This window comes from Xyrauchen texanus, chromosome 10 (assembly GCF_025860055.1).
Source record: "Xyrauchen texanus isolate HMW12.3.18 chromosome 10, RBS_HiC_50CHRs, whole genome shotgun sequence".
In the NCBI taxonomy this organism is placed as follows: Eukaryota; Metazoa; Chordata; class Actinopteri; order Cypriniformes; family Catostomidae; genus Xyrauchen; species Xyrauchen texanus.
In genome coordinates, this window is record NC_068285.1 from 40,743,119 (window position 1) to 40,768,564 (window position 25,446).

A 25,446-nucleotide genomic window follows, 5' to 3' on the forward strand; every position below is an offset into this window, starting at 1 on the left:
CCAGGGCCTTTGTAAGGATGGGTTTGGAGAATCCCATGCAAAGCACTGCTCCATAAACCTATTGTTAACCTAGTAATGGTATTAGTTTAAAGTAGTAATCATTATTTTCTGATGCCCTTTGATGTAAATCAAGTCATATTTGGGCAGCTCTATATACAGCTATAAATATATCGTCTACACATGGGCTAATGTGTATCCCAGAGGTTGAAGAGTGAAGTAGTACATCCGCTAGACCTGTAGGTGGCAGTAATCCGCCGGCAACGGCTTTTCACGTTATTATAAAGAAGCGAGTAAACGTTTAGAGTCAGCATGGCGCCGTTACAGTTCAACGTATCAATAGAAGTTTGACGAAACTCCTCATATTATTCTTCTATTTCAGTTGACGAAGTAAATTATTATTTAATATTCGCCATCAAGAGGCAGTAACTGAAAAATGTTCGTGGCGAAGAGTATCGCAGCGGATCATAAAGATCTCATTCACGATGTTTCTTATGACTTCCATGGTCGGAGGATGGCGACCTGCTCCAGTGATCAGAGTGTCAAGGCAAGAAACCGCTGTGTCTGTGTTTAATCTCACTACACAGGACATCATGTAGAGGCTGACTGTCTCAAAACCTAATGAGCTGGGATGCGTACGTAGACAACATAGAAAAGGCTGCACGCGCCTTTGATGATGCCCAAAATGAGGTCTAGTTAGGCAGCCGGTTTTGAGACACAGACAGTAGTCTTAAATAAGTGAAGGATGTTTGCTGCGGCTTTGCATCAGTTTGGGCATCTTTGCCTGTGATGCAGATGCAGTTCACCCTTCAGCTCCAGCCACTGGCAATTCTTCTCTTTATAACGTGCTGTTTAAGTCAAATATCATCAGTCATCTTTAGTTTTGGGATCCTCAGATTCAGAATATCCTTTCTGGGGGTCTAGACGCCATGTGTGAGAGTTATGAATGAAGAGATATTAGATGCCATGACATTTGGGGGTTTGGTAGAATTGGAGACAAATTAACTGTTTGTCATTTACGAAAGTTTGGGAAAGGTCCTCCTCATGAAGCTTCTTGTTCTAAATGATCAGGAATTTAGTAATATTATGTATGTGTGTATTTCGTTCAGGCAGGCTTGAGCCTCATGTTGCATGTTTTTCAACAGGAACTACACACTGGCGTTTAAATTCGTCTTGCAGCTTCAGATCGAGGTCTTTGTTAAGTTTGATTTCAGTTTTTTCTGAACTATTGTAGGTCTGGGATAAAGGTGACAATGGAGAATGGCACTGCACTGCCAGCTGGAAGGTATGATTGTTAATTCTTGTTTTGTGATCTGGGTGTAAATGTCCATTGAAATGTCAGTGCTCAATGCTAAGGATTCCTTATACTGGCCTAGTCAGGCCAGTGCTTCAGATTTTTACTTGCCCTGCCAAAATTTTCACTAGCCCCAAAATGAAAAATGGCTGTTAAAATAGGCTTTAAAAAGTGTGTGTGTGTATAATATATATATTCTCTATGAAGCGCAATGTCACGTTTTTGAACCACTATATATCATCCCACATATATAAAACTGTTACATTCCTAATATAAATGGGAATCTAAATGTGAAAAGCATTTCAGAAGTTCACATCTTCATAGATGCTTTTTTTAAATTTTTTTATTCCTGGAATATCAGATGGGAAAAAACTGTTCACTTGACAAATGTAGCAAAACAAATGTGACTTATTTGACCTATGTTTGCAATTTATGTTCGTTACATGTATTCTCACTCCTTTTATTTTTTTAGACCCACAGTGGTTCTGTGTGGAGAGTGACATGGGCACACCCTGAGTTCGGCCAAGTGTTGGCATCATGTTCGTTTGATCGCACTGCAGCTGTATGGGAGGAGATAGTTGGCGATTCCAATGACAAACAACGCGGTCAAAGTCACTGGGTATGCCAAATGATTCTTTTTCAGAATCTAAGTCACACAAACTGTGATTTACCGCAGGAAGAGAAGTGTTCAATCCATTTTACACTACAACTCAATAATTTGGACACATCTACTCTCTTTTACGCTGGCCAATTGTTGGCTGCATCTGACTTGAATGAACGCAGCATAATAGTTAGGGGTGTAAATTGCCAGTTTCATCACGATACGATCTTGTATCAATTCTCTTAGCCAGCAATCCGATGTTTGACGATACCTCAATGTCTGCCACAATACTATTTTGATTCAATCCAGGGGTCTGCGAGTGATTTTAAGATATTATGTACCTATTTTACACAGTCAATGACATTTATTATGTTAAAAATGCAACCAATATATAATTTTGCTATTTTATTGAGCTCTCAGAAAAGTGCAAATCCAGTATCCACATTGGGACATCCACAAAAAAATATATAATACAGTAAAATAAATAAAGTCATAAAATCACATACAAGTGATCATCAATGGTTTGATGACAGCTCATTGGCTTATGGAATGAGGGAAACACTACAGTGACCAATTGTAACCTCTACAATAGTCAAGCAAATGTTTCAATGCAAAATACATGCTATACATGCTTTTTCTTGGCCACATCTTCCACAGTTGTATTGTAAAATTCTGTTAGTTTACGGTGATAAATGTTTGTAAGGGTGTTGATGTGAAAAGTCTTGTAATTGATGTTGGTGCAGAGCAGGTGTTTTCTCTTTCCTTCGTTGGCTCTGTTCAGAATATCGGGCTCTTGAGCTGATTGACATGGTTGAATTGCTCCAAAGCACTTTAAAAGCAAAAATGCACATGTAGAGTTCAAATGTGTTGCATGTGCCACACTATATTGAGGGAAGCCCGATTTAATTGTGCATGTGAGCCGCTCCGCACTATCCTGTCACTGGAGCTCGTGGCCCCGTTGACTTGTGCGCACACGGAGATGGCAGAGCGCAAATTCAATCACTCTGTGCACATCAGTGTCCCATATGATAAGAAGCATATTTAGTGCTTTTAAAGTGAGATTAATTCGATACGGTTGCTGCATCACATTATGCGTGCAGATATGGCTGGCATTTGAGTGTTAAAATAAAGGTGCATTTAAAAAATATACATTGATCTTTACATGCTGTAAGGAAGACATCGCATCATTGGTTGATTGATCAGTGCATTGATCCAGATCGATGGATCGTTACTTCCCTAATAATGGTAGAGTATTTTCTTGGTACTGTGACTGCGATTTAATCGATTAATAGAACTTATATAAAAATACTTTGTGTGGAGCATATTCATGTCATATTCTTTATGTAGGCTACACATCCAAAACGTGCTGTGATTGATTAAAAATAATAAAAAATATATATATAATACTTTTGACAGGAGTCAGACCTGAATGGAATCCTATGTTTGACACTTCATGAATGGTTAGCCTAATTGTGGCATCTGTAATTGATTATAGATTAGTTTAATTGTGCACCCCTAATTAGGCACATTTTTATATTGATTTACAAAACTAAATGTAATCATTTAAGCATAAGGCTTTAGATTAAAAGGTTTTTAAATAGGATTGTGAACCAAGAACTGGATCATTTTTAAAAAGAATACAGATTTTCAGGACTCTAGGTTCCATTAATGGTTCCCAAACATGCATTCTTCTGCTGATGCGGATGGGACACCTTGCTAAAATTCAATAGTTTGACTGTGTTTCCTGCTACCACTCAGTGGCACTACAGCACTAGTATTATATTGACTCCCGAACAAATGACTCGGATGAGCTGGTTTATTTAAATCTACACAGCAAAAGATACAGCGCTTCCTACTGAACGAATGACCCTTATCTGCCCGTTCTTTTTAGTCAATCAAAATCGTACTAATCTGCAAGTCATTCATTTCATCATGTCCATCTTGAAATTAATCAAGAATTCAGTAACTACTTAATATCTTTCTGCATGAATGGAGATGTCTGCAGCGTTCTGGACAGTGTTGGTATGGCTTCTCTTTTGCATAGCAGCAAGACTTGCATCTGTGGATGCAGCAGCAAATGGTGTTGTTTTATCAAAGTATTCCCGAGCCCATGTCATGTTATCCACAACAGATGCATTGCTGTTTTTAACACGTGACATCTGAGAGATCGGAGATCACGTGAATTCAGAAGTGGTTTTTCGGCCTTGGCCATTGTGCATCAAGATCTGACCTGATTCCTTGAATCTTTTAACTATATTGTGCACTCTTGGTGGTGAAATGCCCCAAATCCTCCCAATTTGTCTTTTGGGGAACATTGTTGACACATCTGTTGTTGAGCCTCAACCCATCTATGCTCTTAAAGGACGGCTTTTTTTTGGAGGCTCCTAATATATTATAACACTATTGCCTCACCTGTTTAACATCTCCTCCTGTTTCACATCACCTTGTCAGTTCAACTCATCAGATTGTTATTAGTCCTAAATTGCCCCTGTCTGTGTTGCAGCCAGGCATCAATTTCAGAATACATCTTCAAAAAACTGGTTGATTAATTTAAACATGAAGTACCTTTTCTTTATACTGTTTTATTTTTATTGTTTTATATATAAATACAAGTCAAAGTAATCACTCCTTTTAGTTTTTATTATAATTTTTTTTTTATTGGGTATTAAGATCATGAGAAACATAATTGGTGTAGTGTATGTGCAAAGCAATTTCACATTTCCTGTATTGATTTCTGCTGTGTGTTCATACAGATCAAGAGAACCACACTGGTGGACAGTCGGACTTCAGTAACTGATGTGAAGTTTGCACCCAAGCACATGGGTCTGATGCTGACCACCTGCTCTGCAGATGGGGTGGTCCGCATCTACGAGGCCCCTGATGTGATGAACCTCAGTCAGTGGTCTCTACAGCATGAGATCTCCTGCAAGCTCTCCTGCTCCTGCATCTCCTGGAACCCGTCCAGGTCTGAATGTGCTCTTTACACACTCCGTTACATCAAAATCTTACTTGCTATTTCCTCTTATATAGTCTTTTACAAGATGACCCTGTGTCTAAACTTAAAATTAAGGAGCATTGTGTGTATGATCTGGCCTTTAGTTCCCGAGCTCATCCTCCAATGATAGCTGTGGGCAGTGATGACAGTAACGTGACATATAGTGGCAAAGTACAAATCTATGAGTATAATGAAAATACCAGGTATGAAATTCCTCTGTTTATTATGTTAACTTTAGTTCCTATTTTTCTAGCTAGCCCTTGTAAGCATGTTTCTAATGGGTTTATATTGACATTACAGGAAGTATGCCAAAGCTGAGACACTGATGACTGTGACGGATCCAGTGCATGACATCGCCTTTGCTCCTAATCTTGGGAGATCTTTCCATGTGTTGGCGATAGCGACCAAAGACGTCCGCATTTTCAAGCTAGTACCACTTAGGTAAATAAGCACTTCGAACAAAGTATTAAAGGAGGTAAGCAGACAAATTTGTAGTTTTTATAAATATAGACATGCAAGAAATGATGGCTAGCCATTGCAGCATAACCTGCAGATACATATTAAAACAAATAAAGATTGATGATGTCATATCTGTTCAGCGTGTTTTTGACATTTCAAACCATTTAGTTATATTAGGAATGGTGTGCTTTCATTTTTCTAAGTGATCTGACTTGCGTTTTTCATTTGGTGATTGAGAACATGGGTGAAAAATCCCTTAGACTTTGTGTTCTATGTTTAACAGGCGAGAGAGTGCCACCAACTCTGGTCCCACTAAGTTTGAGGTGCAGGTGATGGCTCAGTTTGACGGTCACAACTCTCAGGTGTGGCGAGTGAGCTGGAACATCACCAGCACTCTGCTGGCCTCCTCTGGAGATGATGGCTGCGTGCGACTCTGGAAAGGTCAGCTGTCAACTCAATCTACTGCCTGCTGAGCGAACCTTTTCGACAGCTATTTCAAACGATAGCTCTTCATAATTTGCCTATTTAGATATTATTCTTAAAGCCCAACTCTTATGTTCTTTCAGTGATAAAGAGCAATGGGGCACAATTGTTTTTCATATTTGAAGTATTTTTGATTCCAGAAATCTCATTAAGTAAAGGGTTAGGTCATCCAAAAATGAAAATTTTCTCATCATTTACTCACTCTTATGTGTAGAACACAAATGAAGATTTTTAGAAGAATATCTCAGCTCTGTAGGTATACAATGCAAGTAAATGGTGATCAGACATTTTATAGCTGCTAAAAGCACATAAAGGTATCATAAAAGTAATCCATATGACTCTAGTTGTTTAATAAATGTCTTCAGAAGTGTGGGTGAGAAACAGATAAATATTTAATAAAAATAACTAATAATGTTGTTTACTATAAATTCTCCTCCCTGCCCAGTAGGTGGCGATATTCAGAAAGAATGCAAATCGTCAAAAACAAAAGAATGTGAAAGTGGAGATTTGTAGTAAAAAAGGACTTAAATATTAATGTTTTTCTCACTCACTCCTATCATATAGTTTCAACAGACTTTGATTAAACCACTGGAGTAGTGAGGATCATTCACTTGCATTGTGAGGATTTACAGAGATGAGATTAAGATTCAACTTTATTGTCATTGTGCAGGTACAGGGCCAATGAAATGCAGTTGTTTTCACATATCCCAACTAAGCTGGGGTCAGAGCCTGGTCAGCCATGAAACAGCGCCTCTGGAGCAGATAGGGTCAAGGGCCCAACAGTGGTATCTTGATGGTGCTGGGGCTTGAACCCCCGACCTTTCGGTCAGTAACCCAGAGCCTAAACCGCTGAGCCACCACTGGCCCCATGTACCTCACCACGGAGTAAAAATGAAACCAAAATTTACCATATTTACTTAAAGGTGCTTTAAGTGATTTTGGCCATTTTAGAATTTCCACAAGCTGAGCCGTTGGATTAGCCATGCCCCCTCTTTCCAAATATACCAAATGAGCTGTAAGACTGACACCGAGCCAAAGCGGTTGTCAAAAACAATAGCTGCTAAAACAGCGCCCTCAACTGACAACTGTTATGAGCAACAGGGCATACAAATTTCATTAAACCTCAATAATTCACTGCAACTACAACACTAGGAGAATGCGCAAAATGATTGACAGGCAGAAAGCATCAGAGACACTTGAGTTTGCTGTTTACAGAGTCTAGAGCTGTCACAGACAGAGGTGAGATATCTCAAGACACTTGCAGTTGAAGTCAGAAATGTACATACACTTAGGTTGAAGTCATTAAAACCCTTTTTTTTTTTTTTTTTTGTAACCACTCCACAGATTTCATATTAGTCGTTTAGGACATTTACTTTGTGCATACGTTTACATACACCAAATGAGCTGTGCTTTCAAGCAGAAAATTATGTCAAGCCATTAGGCATGACATATTATTAGCTTCGGATTGGCTAATTGGTGTCAATTGGAGGTGTACCTGTGGATGTATTTTAAGGCCTACCTTCAAGCTTCTGGTTCTTCATTGGGAGCAATTTCCAAACGCCTGAAGGTACCATGTTCAGCTGTACAACAATAGTATGCAAGTATAAACCCCATGGGACCATGCAGCCATCATACCGCTCAGGAAGGAGACACATTCTGTCTCAAGATGAATGTAGTTCGAATGTAGTTTTTGGTTTGAAAAGTGTAAATCAATCCCAGAACAACAGCAAAGGACCTTGTGAAGATGCTGGAGAAAACAGCTAGACAAGTATCTATATCCACAGTAAAACAAGTCCTATAACAACCTGAAAGGCTGCTCTGCTAGGAAGAAATTACTGCTCCAAAACTGCCATTAAAAAAAAAAGCCAGACTTGCAAGTGTACCTGGGGACAGATCTTTTTGGAGAAATGTCCTCTGGTCTGATGAAACAAAAATCGAACTGTTTGGCTATAATGACCATTGTTATGTTTGGAGTAAAAAGGATGAGGCTTGCAAGCTGAAGAACACCATCCCAACCGTGAAGAATTGGGTTGGCAGCATCATGTTGTGGGAGTGCTTTGCTGCATGAGGGACTGGTGCACTTCACAAAATAGATGGCATCATGAGGAAGGAAAATGATGTGTCTATATTGAAGCAACATCTCAAGACATCAGCCAGGAAATTAAAGATCATTGCAAATGTGCCTTCCAAATGGACAATGACCCCAAACAAACCTTGTTGTGGCAAAATGGCTTGAGGACAACAAAGTTGAGGTCATCACAAAGCCCTGACCTCAATCTAAAGATTTGTAGGCAGAACTGAAAAAGCGTGTGCGAGCAAGGAGGCTTACAAACCTGACTCAGTTACATCAGTTCTGTCTGGAGGAATGGGCCAAAATTCCTGCAACTTATAGTGTGAAGCTTGTGGAAGGCTCCCCAAAATGTTTGACCCAAGTTAAACAATTTAAAGGCAATGCTACCAAATACTAACAAAGTGTATGTAAACCTCTAACCCACTGGGAATGTGATGGAAGAAATAAAAGCTGAAATAAATAATTCTCTCTACTATTATTCTGACTACTTAAAATAAAGTAGTGATACTAACTGACCTAAGACAGGGAATGTTTTCTATGATTAAATGTCAGGAAATGTGGAAAAACTGAGTTTAAATGTATTTGGCTTAGGTGTATGTAAACTTCTGACTTCAATTGTATTTCATTCATTTCTTTCATGGAGTAGGACATTTTGCATACTTTTCCATGAAAATTCTTTTAGTTCCCTTGCCCTTACTGTGAACGAATCATCAGTGCACATTATTCAAAAGAGAAAAGTTTTTTTTTTTAATTTTTGGGAAAACCAAATATTTTAACATCTCATTTTGCTCTTCACCCATGGTTCTCAAAGTGCGGGTGCATATAGGTATTGTAAGGGGGGCGCAGAATACTGTCCCGTTTTTTAAATCTAAAAAACAAGAGTGTAACCGAACGATGAAAACTAAATGAAAATATTTTTTTTTGTTTTCAAAGTCTTTTTTTTTTGTGACATGAAGCTGAAAGAAAGCCAATGATTTTAAAAACTGTATGTATATTCAATAATAAAAAAAATGAAATAAAATAAAGAATTCCAAAAATTTTCAATCAGGTAATGGGTTAGGGAGAGGTTTCCTAGGTTATAACGGGCATGACCAAAATATTTTAAACTGCTGTACACTCTTTGTCCAATCAAATGCTCTTCTTAATACCAGGGACGAGTTATTTGATATTTCCGTCCCAAGTGTCATGTTTTAATAGGAAAGCATCAGAAAGAGAACTGTGATTTGATTGGGGTCTTTATTTATCTTTATTAAACTTTTTTTTTTTCTCTGAAATTACTTGTAATTTCTTCTGATTTTACCTAAGAAAAACATAATATTAACCAATAATATCACAGCATGACATTAAATAAATCCCATTTAATGTCTTGAAACCCTGCAGCTAATTACATGGATAACTGGAAGTGCACAGGGATCCTAAGAGGAGATGGGAGTCCAGTGAATGGATCTTCAGGACACACTTCTGCTCTGAGCGCTGTGGGCGCCTCTGGAGCGGCTCAGATGGTTGTTGTGGCGGCTTCTGCTGGAAGGTATGTGGTGATGCTGTGATGTTGGGATGGGTGATTTGATCAAAATCTCTGAGTAATGTTTTATCGTGGGAATGGTACAATAGAACATCTCAGACTTGTTTGACTTTCTTTATTCTGCTCAACACAAATTCAATTTGCAAATTAACCTGTTGATATGCATTTCCCCCCACGCGGTGGTGACGTCACTCTGCTTACATTTAATATATAATTTACCGTCTATAGATTTAATTAATGTTAACAAATTATACATCTTGTCAAAGGTCTAAGGGTTCAACATTGATATCCGATCTCTTCAGTTGTAGGGGTGATACAAATATAGATTTTCTGATTAATTGTGATCTTCATATGGACGATCTCTATATTGATTCTTAAATCCCAAGATCGATCTTTTACTCTATGCACAACCCTCCACTACAATTAGAGGAAGTCATCAACCCGCATTTGCAGCCAAATTTTGTGCGATGCGACTAAAATATATATATTTGTTAACTGGCTGGTAAATGTTTAGATTTCACTCACCAGTAATTGTGTAGTTTAGTCGTGAATTGTTCAGCAGCAAAATCATTTCACAGCATGTTGACAGAAGTTCTTCCATGTAATGTGTGTCCAAAGACATGATCCTGTTCTTTACAGTCAGTTGTTAATCAGCAACAACAAAGAAAAAAAGAAACATATAATTCTAATCATGCATGGCACAGATAAGATAAAGCCATTCGAGTCTCTCGTTAATATGTGCTCATTTACAGATGCTCTTTACAGAACTGCTGGTTTCCTTACAATATTTCTTTCATATGTTAGCAACAGGTACATTTATAATTAAAATAAACTCATATGAATTTATTTCTTTGACCAGCCCAACCAGTTTGGTGAATCACCAACAAAACAAAAGAATGTGAAAGTGAAACTGGAGATTTATTATAAAACAAGGAGCGTGGGTATCTCAGCCAGTACTGACTCCAGCATGGTCTCCTAAGCAACCAAATTGGCCCAGTTGCTAGGGAGGTTTGATTCACATGGGGTAACCTCCTCGTGGTCGCTATAATGTGGTTCTCGTGTGGCGAGTTGTGCATTAATGCCGTGGAGAATATTGTGAAGCCTCCACATGCGCTACGTCTCCATGGTAACGGAGCCATGTGATAAAATGCGTGGATTGACTGTCTCTGATGCGGAAGCAACTGAGATTTGTCCTCCGCCACACGGATTGAGGTGAGTCACCACGCCACCACGAGGTCATTGGGAATTGGGCATTCCAATTTGGGGAGAAAAAAAGGACTTAACTATTGATCTGTTTTTTTAACCACACCTAACATATCACTTCTAAAGATATGGATTTTATCACTGGAGTCTTATGGATTAATTTTATGGTGCCTATATGTACTTCTTGGAGCTATAAAAGTTTGGTCACCATTCACTTGCATTGAATGGATCTACAGAGCTGAGATATTCTTCAAAATTATTTTATTTATGTTCAGCAAAAAAAATAAAGTTATACACCTCTGGGATGGCATGAGGGTGAGTTAATGATGAGAACTTTTGGGTGAACTAATCCTTTAAAAAAGGGGTTGATTTTTACTGTTGGAGGTTGCCTTTTATGTTGCATGAGTTAAAAGACATGTTATTTGCATTTGACTTTTCTAATTGCATTTTTCTAAACTGTTATGCTGTGTTGTGTTTTATACATAACTGTGTCTTATTTTTAACAGAAAAAAAGCTCAGATGATGCCAGGCTAATGGCATTACGTGCTAATTGGCTGCTTACTGTTTGCACAGGATTGGACAGAGAACTCATTGACCGCCCCTGCACTGTTACACCTGTACACTCTTCCAACTACTAATCCAAAAGGAGTGTGTGATGACGCCTGGATCTGTTGTGTGACTGTTAGAGCATCTGTGCCTGTTGTGTGTTCTGTTCAGTGGCACTTAAGTAATGTTTGTGCTTTTTGGACAAATTACACTACGCATGATTCACCTCAATATTTGACATGCTTATTAAATTTGTGTTGTGATATAATATATATTTTTTTTTTTACTCATTTGAACTTTAGGTTGTTGTTCAAAACTGAAATGAATCAAGAAATCACCTCTAACTAAGAGATGTTATGATAGGGCTGTTTTCTAGTGTCTCATAAGACCAGTTTGTTGGTAGCAGTTTTTTTTTTTTTTTTCCCCGGTCTGCAGTCAGACAATATTTGCAATTTTGTGGGGTGCTTGTGGAACAGCTTAATGGGAACAATTGCTCTGTGAACAGTATATGGGTTAATATCCCAATTCACCTCCTATATTAACATGCCACATCTTTTCAGGATGCTTTTGAGGTGATCTGAACATGGCAACACTTTTTTTTTAATGTATTTATAAACAAAGCTTTTTTTTTTAAAGTTCCTACTTTGTACCTCCTGGTCAATTTGACCCAGTTCTTATAAAAACTTTAAAATGATAGAAAAGTTCAAATTCCTATTTATAAATAAAATTCCGTCCATAATTGCAAGCAAACACAAATGAAAACAAAAAGTTTTTATTAATATTAATTTGTTGTTTTACTGTTAATTCAGTGTTCATTAAAATGTTCAAATGAGATATAAACATCGGTTTGAAAAAATTTAGAATAAATGCAAATTATTTATTAGATTATTAAATTTTAGATTTTTTTTTTGTTTTTCAGATAATCATCAAAGTGAAATTCTTGAAGATAAAAAAAAAACAAGTCTCATATCTGCTCCGATCACTGCTGTAAGCCTCATGTAGCCACAAACTATATCAGCTCTTACCTTAGGTTTTATTTATTTATTTTTTATTTAATGAATCTATTTTTATTTGTCTCTCATCTTGTCTAGGTAAATAATCCACTGTTTTGTCTCAAATGTCCATAAAAAAAAAATGCAGTTCTACAAAAAAAAGTATTACAGTTTTTCTCAATTGCTAAAACACAATTTCTGAAACCTTGTTCCATTTTCTGAAAACATTAAACACACAACCTCATCTTCAAGCACTATTTACAAAACCTCTGACTCCTCTTGCAAAATGAAACTTTCGCCTCAAAACAGTTTTACCTGTGTTCAAAGTCAAACACTGCTCTCAAATCATAAAGTGATCAAAATGCTATACACTATCAAGCAGTCAATAAACAATACACCAAAAAATTTTAAACACATTGTTCAAAACGTTTGAACATTTTTAATCTCAAAACAAATTTCATATTTTTTTCATTGTACAGTCTGCGATACTCAAAGGGACACAAATGAAAGGAGTAAACGTGATCAATGTGCTTCTTGTCTTTGGCCTGGGTCAGGCCAGAGCACTTCGTCGACATCACAAGCAATATTGTCCCTCCTGAGGCAACGGGGGAAGAAGCCTCTTGTGTGTCGTATCCAGCCCTGACATGATTCCTCACCAATATCACCACAGGCTAAATCCATGGCTTGCAGCAGATTTACTCTGGTGTAGGGTTGTCTATCATAAACTTTCCATCTCCAAGAGGAGAAAAACTCCTCAGTCGGATTCAGGAAAGGCGAGTATGAAGGGAGGTACAAGTTCATAAACTGCCTATTGATGTTAAACCATTCCCTTACCTGAGCAGCTCGGTGGAAACTGACATTGTCCCACACTATCACATTATGTGGGAATGGGATTCTCATTTAGCTCTTGACCCTGCTGCTCTTCAACCTGCTGCTGAAATAAAATATCTCTTAGATTGGCCATAAATCTTAGAAGGTGCTGGGTGTTATATGGCCCGAGTGTAACATGGTGATGTAGAACACCATGGTTGCTAATAGCAGCACAGATTGTGACATTGCCACCTCGTTGACCAGGGACTTCAACAATGGCCCGCTGTCCAATCATGTTTCGGCCTCTCCTTCTCCTCTTTGTTAGATTGAAGCCAGTTTCATCGACAAAGATGAACTCATGGGGTCTGTCCAAGTATTCCAAGTCAAATATTGTCTGTGTAGAAATACAATATACTGTATTTAGAATTGTGTAAGTTGTACAGAGACAGTGATATACTGTAGAGTACAATTAGGCCTACTGTATGCACTTCTAATTCACATACATTGTATATACTGAAGAGTAATGTCATTCACATAGTATGTGTTAGTACTGTAGACAATCTGGATTACAGTAAATGTTTCTGAATGTCCACTTACTTGCACATACTGAGCTCGCAGTTCTTTCACCCTTGGTGAGTTGCGCTCAAAAGGTACTCTGTATACTTGTTTCATTCGCATCCTGTTACGATGGAGGACACGGTCAATTGTGGAAATGCTCAGACTGTCGATTCCCTGGAAGTGTGTGTTGTCTTGTATCACTCGTTCCTGGATTTCTCTGAGTTGTATTAAATTATCTTGAAGGACCATGCCCACTATAACGGCCTCTTGCTCAGGAGTGAATATAGCTGTCCTTCCACCTGCATGTGGCAGCCTTGCAATTCAAAAAAAAAAGTAGATGTGCAGTTACAAAAAAATGCATGCAGTACTATACATACAGTAATGTAGTTTGCAAATGTCTATTGAAACAGTTGCATATAGTGTAGTACAGTAAATTTGCTATTACAAAAATACAGTAGTATACTGTACCTGTTCTCTTCTCTGAATGTCCTTACTATGGTGGACACAGAAAATCGGCTCAAATTGGGTTGCGCTCTAAGTCCTGCTTCCCTCATTGTCAGTCCATGGACAAGAACATGGTCTATGACTGTTGCTCGAATTTCATCAGATATTTCCACTCTTTGTCTTCCTCGCCCTCGCCCCCCTCCTCTTCCTCTTTATTGCCCTCCTCTTCCTCTTTCTTGCCCTCCTCTTTCTTGCCCCCCTCCTCCTCCTCGACGCCCACCTCGCATACGCACTCGTCCTCGTCCTCTCACATTGTTTCTTCTATCCATTCTCAGACTTTGTCCTTCCCACCTTCAACAACCTGTTGCTCTCTGAACTGGCTTATATTGGTTGTGTCACATCATTTGAAACGGGTTGAATCAGTTTTGAGTGGTTGTGTTCAATCAAAAGACATGTGTTCTCTATTTGTATTTGATTGTTGCCACTTGTGTTTACCAGTATGGATGACATGTGCATTAGAGTGCAGAATGTGTTTTGAGCATGAGAATGTGTTCAGAGTTTTGCTGAAAAGTCTAAGTGAGATCTGCAAATTGTGTTTTACCATGTGAAATTGTTTACGGTATTGACAACAGACTCCACAGTAAGCTAAATGAGTTCAGGCAACTGAGAACTTTGTTCAGCCAATGGATTTTAGTGTTTTAGCAATTGAGAAAAACTGTAAAAACAAATCATCATTTGAATGTTCCTGACTATTAATTAAGTATTATATACATCATAGCAAAGCTGAGGTTCTTAGCTTTCAAATGACACAAATATCACATTTGTAAAAGTCAGAGGCAGAGATATTCCTCAAAACATGGGGGAGGGCTGGAGCTTCCTAAAATAGACTGGATTACTATGGGTGAACGAGTATCAAAACAGGTTTGTATGCCTCCAGTCTTTCGGATTGTGATGGAACGTGTAAAGTGCGTTCACATACAACGCGAAGCGAGCGTTTCGCGCGGCGTGATTACATACAAAGTCAATGTAAAGATGCGAATAGACGTGAGATCGAATGGCACGACTTGAACACACGAAATCGCTTCATTTACGCAAGTTTAAATTATTATTTTTTTTTTAAAGCGAAAAATCCGAATGCTATCAGCATTGAGATTATCCGGATGTCCCTGACATAGTAGCCTAGCATAAGAAATCTGGAAAGATTTATGAAAAAAATTGTTGTAGCGGTGTGTGGGCACCAGGAATTGTATGACACAACGTCATACATGTACAGAGGCCGGTCGAAAAAAAACATAACTTGGAGGTTAAAAAAATCCTTTAAGTCAGTCAGAGACGGACCTTGTAAAGGAGGAGATAATGCTCAGCATATACATACTCCAGTCCATTCTACAGTCAGGCTGATAGAATGTTGGAATGCATTTTTCAATGTACTGATATGCATAAAAAATCCTCTAAGTCGGTCAGGGACGGACCTTATAAGGGAGGAGATAATGCTCAGCATATACATACTCCAGTCCATTCTACAGTCAGGCTGATAGAATGTTGGAATGCAATGAGGGGACCTGTAGGTTATAAAACCTAATAAATGTCGAAGGCGAGGCCCATCCCACCGCCGCACAAATATCTAAAATGGGTATCCCACTCGACCAAGCCCACGAGGAGGCCAGGCTCCTCGTAGAGTGAGCTCTGATGCCTAAAGGGCATTGAAGGCCCTTGGCTTCATAAGCTAGCACTATAGCATCCACTATCCAGCACGATATTCTTTGCTTTGAGACTGCGAGACCTTTAGTGCGGCCGCCAAAGTATACGAATAATTGTTCCGTCTGTCTGAACAGAACGTTCCAAATATACTCTGAGCGCCCTGACGGGGCAGAGTAAATTAGCGTCGCTTTCGTCTGCTGGGGACGATAGCACTGCCAGAGATATCACCTGTGCTCTGAAGGGTGTGGAGAGCACTTTAGGAATATACCCGTACTTTGGCCTAAGGACAACTCTGCAGTCGTTAGGTCCAAATTCCAGGCAAGCGGCACTTGATGACAGCGCGTGCAGGTCGCCCACTCTCTTGACTGAAGCGAGCGCCAGCAAGAGCGCAGTTTTGCTGTTTAAGGTGCACGGTTCGGAGAGGTTCTAACGGGGCACTCTTGAGTGCGTCCAGGACCGTGGCCAGGTCCCAGATCAGCACCGAGGGGGGGGCGAGGAGGGTTCATCCTCCTAGCGCCTCTTAGGAAACGAATGATTAGATCGTTTTTCCCTAATGAATGTCCTTTATCAGGATTGTGCGACGCCGCTATGGCAGCCACATAGACTTTGAGCGTGGAGGGTGTGCGACCCGCCTCCAGCAGCTCTTGCAAAAAGGCGAGTACACTTGGTATCTCACACGATTTGGGGTTCAAGCTCTTGGTATCACACCAGTCACTGAACACTTTCCACTTTTGGGCATATAAGGCCTCATAGAGGGTGCTCGCGCCTCAGTGATGGTTCTCAAATCTCCACTGGGGAGGTTCTCGGGAACCCGTTGAGGGGCCATGCATGGAGGGTCCTCCATAGAGTGCAGGGAGCTCAACCTAAGTCCACCCTGGCGATTTATATACGAAACTACCGTCATGTTGTCCGTTCGGACCAGGACGTGTTCGTTTTTCAGGTACAGAAGCAGGGCTCTGAGAGCCAAGGCGACCGCCTTCATTTCCAGACAGTTTATATGTAGGCGCTTTTCCGGGTTTGACCAAAAGCCGGAGACAGGCCTGCCCTCGTAAAGGGCCCCCCATCCTGTTTTGGAGGCATCTGTTGTGATCATTTTTCTCCGCGGGTTCACGCCCAGACTCATGCCGGTTTGATACCAGTTGATGGCTTTCCAGGGCGTCAGGGCTTTTATACAGCCGTGATTTGCTCTGATCAAAAAGTGGCCCGAGCGCCACGGCTCTTGAGCCAGCGCTGGAGAGGACACATGTGCAACAATCCTAGCTGGAGTACAGCTGATGCCGAGGCCATGAGACCGAGCATTCTTTGAAATCGTTTGACGGGGGCGCGCGCGCCCTTTCTGAATGATGTTGCAAGGCGTCGAATAGAGAGCGCGCGCTCTGATGAGAGGCGCGCTGTCATCTGCACTGAGTCTAGCACTATTCCCAGAAGAGATATTCTGGCTGGGGGATAGCACGCTCTTTGCAAAATTGATTCTCAGACCCAGGCATTCTAGATGGCTGATAATCCAAGATCTGTGCGTCATTAACTGACTCTCTGATTGTGCTATGATTAGCCAATTAGCGAATCTCAGAAAAGGCCTGTGATGAGGCGCTATCGGAATGTGAAAGTAAGCGTCTTTCAAATCCACTGATAGAAACCAACCCCCGGGGCGAACTTGCGCGAGGATATGTTTGGTTGTTAACATTCTGAATGAGCGAATCATAAAAGCTTTGTTCAGATGTCTGAGATCTAGGATGGGGCAGAGGCCACCGTCCTTTTTTGGGACGAGAAAATAGCGGCTGTAAAAACCTGCCTCGCTCATAGAGGGAGGAACAGTTTCTATAGTGCCCTTCTCTATCAGTTCGAGCACCTCGGTGAGTAACTGTGTTTTATTATGTTCAAAACCCATTTTGGCATGTCAGGGATTTTTTCCCAGGCTTTTGCTCACACAGATATGGGCTGAATGTTGGCTGGGGGCGTGTCGCAGAGATGTATGGGCCCCACCGGCAATTTGCCTTGGCCTAACACTGAGTTTACAGCTCCCAGAGGCGCAGGTGCGCGTTGAGCAGCCGTGTTGAGTGCCGAGTGCAGGGGTGCGTGTGCGCTTACAGGCACGCACGCTATCTCCGTAATGCTCGTATCGTGAGCTGGAGAAATGTTTGAAACTGTATAGACAGTGTTTATAGGTGGGGGTGCATACATTGTAATAGGCACGAGCGCCACTTTCATAAAGCTTCCCGCTCTTAGCGGGGAGTTTCTTGGCTCGCGCGTCGCATCTGTGATGCTTGCGGCATGAGACAGAGAACTGTTTGAAACTGTATGTGCAGCGTTTATGGGTGGGGGTGCATCTACTGTAGTAGGCACGCGCGCCACTTTCATAAAGCCTCCCGCTCGCGGCGGAGTGTTTTTGGCCATGCATACAGTGTTTGTAACTGTGGGAATGTGCACTTTAGTGTGGACACGTGACCCCTTAGTAACACAGGCAGAAAATGTGCTAACACTGAGCTTACAGCTCTCAGAGGCGCGGGCGCGCGCTGAGTAGCTTTGTTGAGTGCAGGGGTGCGTGTGAGATTACAGGCACGCGCGCTATCTCCGTAATGCTCGCAGCAAGAGCCGGAGAAATGTTTGAAACGACAGTGTTTACGGGTGGGGGTGCATACATTGTAATAGGCACGCTCGCCACTTCCATAAAGCTTCCCGCTCTTAGCGGGGAGTTTCTTGGCTCGCGCGTCGCATCTGTGATGCTCGCGGCGTGAGCCAGAGATCTGTTTGGAACTGTATGGGCAGCGCTTATGGGTGGGGGTGCATCTACTGTGGTAGGCACGCGCGCCACTTTCATAAAGCCTCCCGCTAGCGGCGGGGTTTTTGGCCATGCATACAGTGTTTGTGTGTAGGGGTGCGTGCAGGACAGCAGGCACGCGCGCTACATTTATAGTATTTCCCGCTTTTACTGGGGAAGTGTTTATAACTGTGGGAACAGTGCTTGTGTGTAGTGGTGCATACATGACAATAGGCACACGATCTACATTTATGGGGTGTCCAGCTCGAGCTGGGAAAGTATTCGGCACTGTTTGGACAGTATTGATAAGTGGGAGTGCGCACTTTAGTGTGGACACGTGACCCCTTAGTGACACAGGCAGAAAATGACTCTTGTGATTTCTGTGTGTTGCCGTTAAAACGGCATTTGATTGCAGGTGAGCGAGTTCTGTGACTGGCCCATTGACTGCTGTACAGACATTTCCAGCCGCCTGTAAGGGGACTGGGTAATGTTTTACACGTTTTGCTCGCTGCAGTGAAGTGTTCAGCAAACTCTCTTACCATGCTGGTGCCCGTGCTCGTGTCCACTAATGTCGAAGGCGCGGGGTCGAAGGCCGAGCCTGGCCAGTCGTCGGATGCAGCGCCAATTGGAAAGGCTGTCATCCTTTTCACCGCCGTCCCCTGGCGCGCCGAACGAGATGAGACCCACCGCTCTGTTGGAGGGGTGCTGGTCCGTCTGCGTGAATTGGACTGGCGGCGGGGAGTTCTCGGGTGGTGGTGAAGCACGCGGGGACTGGCCCGGCGTGACGTCACTGAAGTCCGCGTGCTCTGGCGGCCTCCGTGAGCGGCGCTTTTTCTTGCGCGGCTCGAACAGAGGGGACGGCAGCACGGTGGTAGCAGGCTCGTTCGCGGCGAAGCGAGCGCGGGGCTCGTTGAGGCCCATTGAGTCACATTCGGGGCATCCGCCTCGAGTGAAAGCAGCTTCTGCGTGGTCAGGTCCCAGGCAGCGAGTGCAGATAATGTGATGGTCCCTGTCAGGAAGAAGGCCTCTGCACGAGGCGCAGGTCGAAGGCATTTGGAACAACGCCTCGAATTTGCTCTTTTACTAAATACAAAAAGTGTCGCAAAGGCGAAGACTTGCAAAGTAGCTTAGTAAAAAGGATATAGTGATGCGCACCGGATGGTGTAGCAGAAGGCTTCGAAGGCGGCTGAAGGTGCCGGCGTCCTCTTAGCTGTCCTGCTGTAGGCTTGTCAACGGCGGCGAAAGACTCCAACAATCCGGAGGATCCAGCGAAGAGGAGGTCTTCGCTGAAGGAGATTAAATCTAAAGGAACTCGTATGACGGGGTGCCCATTATATAGCCTGGCTATGCTAATTTCGGCGGGCTCTGAGCGCGTGAGCGAGGCGCGCGCCCATTGGTCGCGCGTTCAGAGTCGCCCCGTCATTGGTTCGAGCAGTTGCCGCAGCACAGCCAATGACCGAGCTGCCTCGCTCATTACTGTCTGCTGTGCAGCTGCAATGCGTTTTACATAAAGACTTCAATATTTCTCGAGAAACAGAGTTTTCCCATAGCGTAAGCTACTTATGCAATAGGAGAGACCTCTCGATAGGGAACCAGCAGTCAAACTCGCGAGCAATACAAGGTGAAAAGTTTTCTATTGTTCGCTGCCATCTAGTGGAATGATCGAAGACTAGAACTAGGGAGATAGAGCAACAGCCGTTATTACAAGCGTTTGAAATTAAATAAATTTGACCCAGCAGGTTCAAAGTAGGGAGCAGGGACTTGATCTTTAAGACCACCCAAGGGTAACCCAAAATAAGCGACAACAATTGCCGCCATGACGTAAATATTTCATAATAGAATTAATATATCTTTGTGACATTATTTTCATGACAATTAAAGAAAAACAATGTCAAAAATCTAATAGTCATAAACTGTCGCTTAAAGTAAATCCAAATTCTCTTTAAGCCAAGTATTTTTTTCTTCTTTGATTTTGAGGTGAAATATAAACTGGACATGATGACATTTTTGGTGAGATTAACCCATATTCATATTTTTGCTATTTAGTGTAGGGCTATTGTTCCTTAATGTATATTCTGCAGTGTAAAAAATAGAGGGAGACTGTTTAGTTTTGTCCAGTTCGTTTCAGACACCTGCTCCAAATTTGGCATTACTAACACATTTTCTAATTTGTCGATTTGGATGCAACCGATGCAGTGCAGCAGCCCATTAGTCAATAATATACCCATGGATATGGTTAAACCATATCTATCTCAGTAAATAAATTATTATCAGAAGCCTGTGCCAGTCCAAAGTCTTGATGTATGAATTCATGCGTCATAATCAAGGGCTGCCACCCCTAGCTGGTTGAATGCCACATGTTTTATTCACGAGATGCCAGCTCCCCCTCAAGATAGAAAATTGATAAATTCATTAGGTTTGTGCTGTATAGGCTACTTTAGCAATTCAGATTTAGAAGGAACTAATACAACTTTAAAAGTGTTTATTAGTAAAATAAAACTTTTTTCAGATTGTCATGCTGTCTGAGTCTTGTGCTTGATGTATACTTCTAACCTCCTCTGTGAGGTTTCTTTGATAGAGTGGTCCTCATTCAAGGAGACCTTGAATTGGTAGACCTTAATTTTTATACCTAAAGAAGTTTGTTTTTACAATGTCACTTTTACACAGTATGATTTTAGTTTTAGCTGAAATATGTAACTTTTTCTGTGTTAAAATACTTTCTCATGTCCCAGCTTAATATGCACTGTAAAAATTGTCCGTGATTTTAAAGGTAAAAGACTTTAAAAACGCTACAAAAAAAACAAAACAAATAGATTTTCCTATATAATTAACAGTAACATTTTATATTATGTTTAACAAGAGAGTACATGTACTATACGGTAAATTATTGTTCAAATTACAAAAAAAAAAATTGTTATATTCTTATTTGTAATATCAGTTATGTGCATTGGAGTGTTCTGTGTTATTTGATGTAGTTTAGTTCATGTTCATTGATTAGCCTATTTTTTTTTTTTACTTGTGTTACCCTGATTGTGTTTAGTGTTTGCGTGAGTGATACGTTTTTTTCTCCTTTTTTTTTATTGGATTTTAACAAGAACAAAAAATTATTTACATACAAGAGTACATATAACCATACATGTCAAGGGTAAAAAATTAATGAAGAAATATAAAATAATCAAAAAATAAAGAAAGACATTAAGAAAGGCACTTTACAGAAAAAACTTATGCCTATTAAATAGCTGTATACTTTTCCTTGCTTTTAAGTTTTTACTTTTGGATATCGTTTCTAAATATATTTTAACATCGATTTTAAATTGTTCAAAATTTGGCATTTTTCCATTCTATTTGACTTTATGAATTGCTCTAACGGGCAGTTATAATAATTAAATCAAATATAAACAGAATATTTGTATCACCATCAAATTAAAAACATTTTAGCATAACATCAGCTTCTTCAAAGTTAACAAGAATCATAGCTTTTCTTTGTAAATAATTTTTGAGTTCTTTCCAAAACAAGATAGGCTACACGTCTTTCTAGCTGTCAGTTCACAGTAGACCATGTTTGGAATTTGGAGATCAATTCCAGTCATGACAATGCGGCTCCTATCTACTTGAATAGAGAGAAACCTAAATCTAAAAAGTAGTTGGGCTAGATTACGATCATTATACGATTACACATTTCAAATCAACAATAAAATCTGACAATATTGGTATAATAAATTATAATTATTTACCCAATATTACAACAACAAAACACAGTTTTCCCTGCTTACGTGCATAGCAAATGCGCATGCGCATGCGCGTTCCCGAATTGATTGACAGACAATAACTACGTTTCCATCCAAGGATTATTGTGAAAAAAAAAAATCGAAATAAAGGTGATGAAAACGCAAATTATAGCTACAATTTCACAAGTGTCGACATAATATTTTTTAATTTATCTCTAGCGCATAAACTCTGGTGCAACCTTCGATAGGCGCAACATCGGGACCAATATTAGGCTACAGTCCTATCAGAAGGGCAACTGCTCCTTTTGATTGCAATTCCTCCTCTTCTGATTGCTTTTATTTGTGAAATTAAAATGAGAGTAAGCTGACTAATTCCAATGAATTGTCTCAAAATCACCCCGTTTTACCAAAACTTCTGGGAGGCGAATTAGTGATAAACACACATTTCTGTATGGAAACGGCTTAAGGGCAGATTTATTTTACGATAAACCTAAACTTATGCGACAAAGTGTTTTTTAGGCATGATGTCATCATGCACACCAATTTTATCGATAAAAGATCATTTGAATGGAAACAGGCAGAAGACGGCAAATTTCCCAAAAACCTTTTTACGCATTTTCAATTTATCGATAACAAAATAGCGCAAAAAGTGGATGGAAACTAGGCTATAGTCTGTATCTAAAAGATGATTGGTTCTTTTAACTGTAAGGCGGGACTTAATTTCTACATCCATTGACCATTGGGCGCTAGAGCTTCTTTGTTGAGCGTTCCAATTTCTCCCATTCATTTAAATAGAAGTGGCCCTTCTCTGCTAAATAATCTCTGGTGGCACTTTCTCACGTTTATTTGTCATTGCTCTTGGAAAGGCCACTATTTTTACAGTTTCAGAAGTTTAATAGGCTACATCAAGTTTATCATTTAATAATAGAAATGGTAATGCACTGTAAAATATCCAGGCATCAAAATGACATCCCGTAAAGCCTGAAGCGTGGTTACTGTATTTTTCTTGGTAAATCTCTGGCAACCACAGCTACCGGTAATTTACCGTAAATTTTACAGATTTTTTTTTACTGACAGTGTGCAGAGACAACTATTAGTAAGCCATCATAGGTTTTCTCTGAAACTGTAACAACTGTCTTTCTTTGGTGTTACACAAATTGCTTTGTTTGTTTTGAGTGACCCACTTAGACCCACCCCAACAACATTACAAATGTTTACATAACAAATAACATTACATAACAAATGGCACCAGTTGGGGGCGGGACAATCTCTTTTTTTTGACCAATGGCAGATGGGGTGTATTCAGAAAACTGTTTTGAAAAACAAAGTGTATTTTTGCAATACCATTTGGTGGCGCTAGTGCCACAGAAATGACATAGCTTTAAAGGTACATTTTGTGCTTAATACATGTTAAGCTTTATCGCACAACTGCCACAAGACTTAATTTTGACTCATCCCTCCTTTTCTTTAAAATAAGAAAGCCACTGTGATAAAGCATGAGTTTAAACTTTACTGGTTAAGAGCGGTTTAACAGGAAATAACTGTCCGTTCTGAAAATGTAAAAAAGTGGCCACAATCACAAGAACTTCACAGATCTTTTTTAGTTTGGCTGCTATCAACAGACCAGAAGAGAAGCAGGAGCATCTTGTAATACAGGTAATCCACTAAAATAACAAACACTTCTGCTAGAAACGTTTCTGTTTTGCTTGTGCTTTCTTTATGATGTTTTGCACTTTATTGTCATGCAGTAGCACATTGACATACATTATAGTGATTGATGTATTGAAGCCAGAGACCCTCCCCTCGAAATCCGATCACAAGTGGTCACAGGAGATGCATTTGAGTGACCAGCTGTAAAAGACAATGTGTCTCAGCTGACCACATGTGGTCAGATCACCTGAGACGCATCTTAATACAAGGTGTAAACAGGGTCAGTGTTAAAAAATTATAGCCATAAGATGTAAACAATATGCTTGTTAACATGATTTTAGTGTAAAAGAATATCACTTAGGCTACTAACCATTTCTGAGTAAAGTTACATCCAATTTTACTATTGGTGCCATGATTACATAATATGTACATACACAAAACACAAAATAATGAATGTAAGTGTTTTTATAAAATTCTAAGCTTCACATTTCTACCTTTAAACCTTATACCAAATTGGCCCCATTAAATTCCATTGTAAGTGCCTCACTGTAACCCAGATCTTTTTTTTAAGGAGGAATGAGTCGAAATTAATTTGTGTGGTAATCAACATTATACCACAAATGCTGTCGATTGAGCTTAACTTGTATTGAACGTGGAATATTCCTTTAACTCTGACAATAGTAACTTGTGTGTTGTAGCTTCATTAAATTATCATTTTCAGTCATGTTATAATTACAATAATGCACCAGTTTTGTTCACCTGTTTATCGTCTGTGTCAATTTTCATTCTTGTGTTTTGTGTGTGTTGTGGGTGAATCTTGTTTTTGTTGCTTGTTTGGCCACTCTTTATCCTACAGGTATTTCTTCCCTCATTTGGACCCCCCCAGGGCTGGATCTAGACTTGCCCACCTCCTGCCTCCCCCCTCGCTCATTGAGCAAATGTATGAGCCTGATCCGAACCATGCTCTTCAGCTCCGTCATCGATACATAACCAACTCCACCGATCAAACCACTGAACATGACTGAGAAATGTTTATTTTATCTTATTTTGTTCATAATAACCATACTATGATCAAATATGCTGGTTGTTCCCCTTCTGTCGCTCTCTCCACGTTGTGTCGGAGAAGCGACACTAGGGGTCTCTCTTGAGCGCCGATATTCACCTCTGATCTTATTGAAAAGGGCCAATGGGAGTTGGCAGTCGGTATTTGCATACCCCGCCCCCGGACATACAGGTATTTAAGCGGGGCAAATACGGGAGTTCATTCAGAAAATTTCTTCGGAGCCGATGGTCTGTCTGCAGTTTGCTGTGAGTTACACGCCACTTAAACGTTCCTGTTTTCCTCTGACGATCTGCATGCTGTTGGATCTTGACGGCACACAACAGCGGCTTTCTCCTTCTCAGTGCACGGCGTGCATTGTTGCCCCAGAGCGCTTTGACAGCGCAGACACGTACACACACACACTGTGTATTAAAAGAGTTTTTACTAAAAGAGTAATTTTCTCTAAAAGAGCAAACACAGCGGCGTTGAACGTCCTTTTAAGGACGCGTCTTTTTCAAGATGCCTTTCCGCCCCTGTGTCGTTCCTGGATGCGGTAGAGTGCTCTCTGCTTCAGACGGCCACAGGTGCTGTC

General features: G+C 40.5%; 1 protein-coding gene across 4 annotated transcripts; it reads left to right on the forward strand.

Annotated features, from left to right (window-relative positions):
* The first annotated feature begins 303 nt into the window (after nt 1-303).
* LOC127650056 (nucleoporin SEH1) lies at nt 304-24,858 on the forward strand. Of its 4 annotated transcripts, none has more exons than XM_052135204.1 (9): nt 304-544; nt 1,232-1,282; nt 1,764-1,910; nt 4,646-4,857; nt 4,992-5,090; nt 5,188-5,328; nt 5,630-5,787; nt 9,281-9,428; nt 24,669-24,858. In XM_052135204.1, the coding sequence occupies exons 1-9, from the start codon at nt 434-436 to the stop codon at nt 24,835-24,837; spliced, it is 1,236 nt and encodes a 411-aa protein (XP_051991164.1). In that variant the 5' UTR covers nt 304-433; the 3' UTR covers nt 24,838-24,858. The 4 variants fall into 4 exon arrangements, with proteins under 4 accessions (XP_051991164.1, XP_051991161.1, XP_051991162.1 ...); XM_052135201.1 differs by lacking the exon at nt 24,669-24,858 and adding an exon at nt 11,132-11,981; XM_052135202.1 differs by lacking the exon at nt 24,669-24,858 and adding an exon at nt 11,199-11,981.
* Nucleotides 24,859-25,446: the final 588 nt, after the last annotated feature.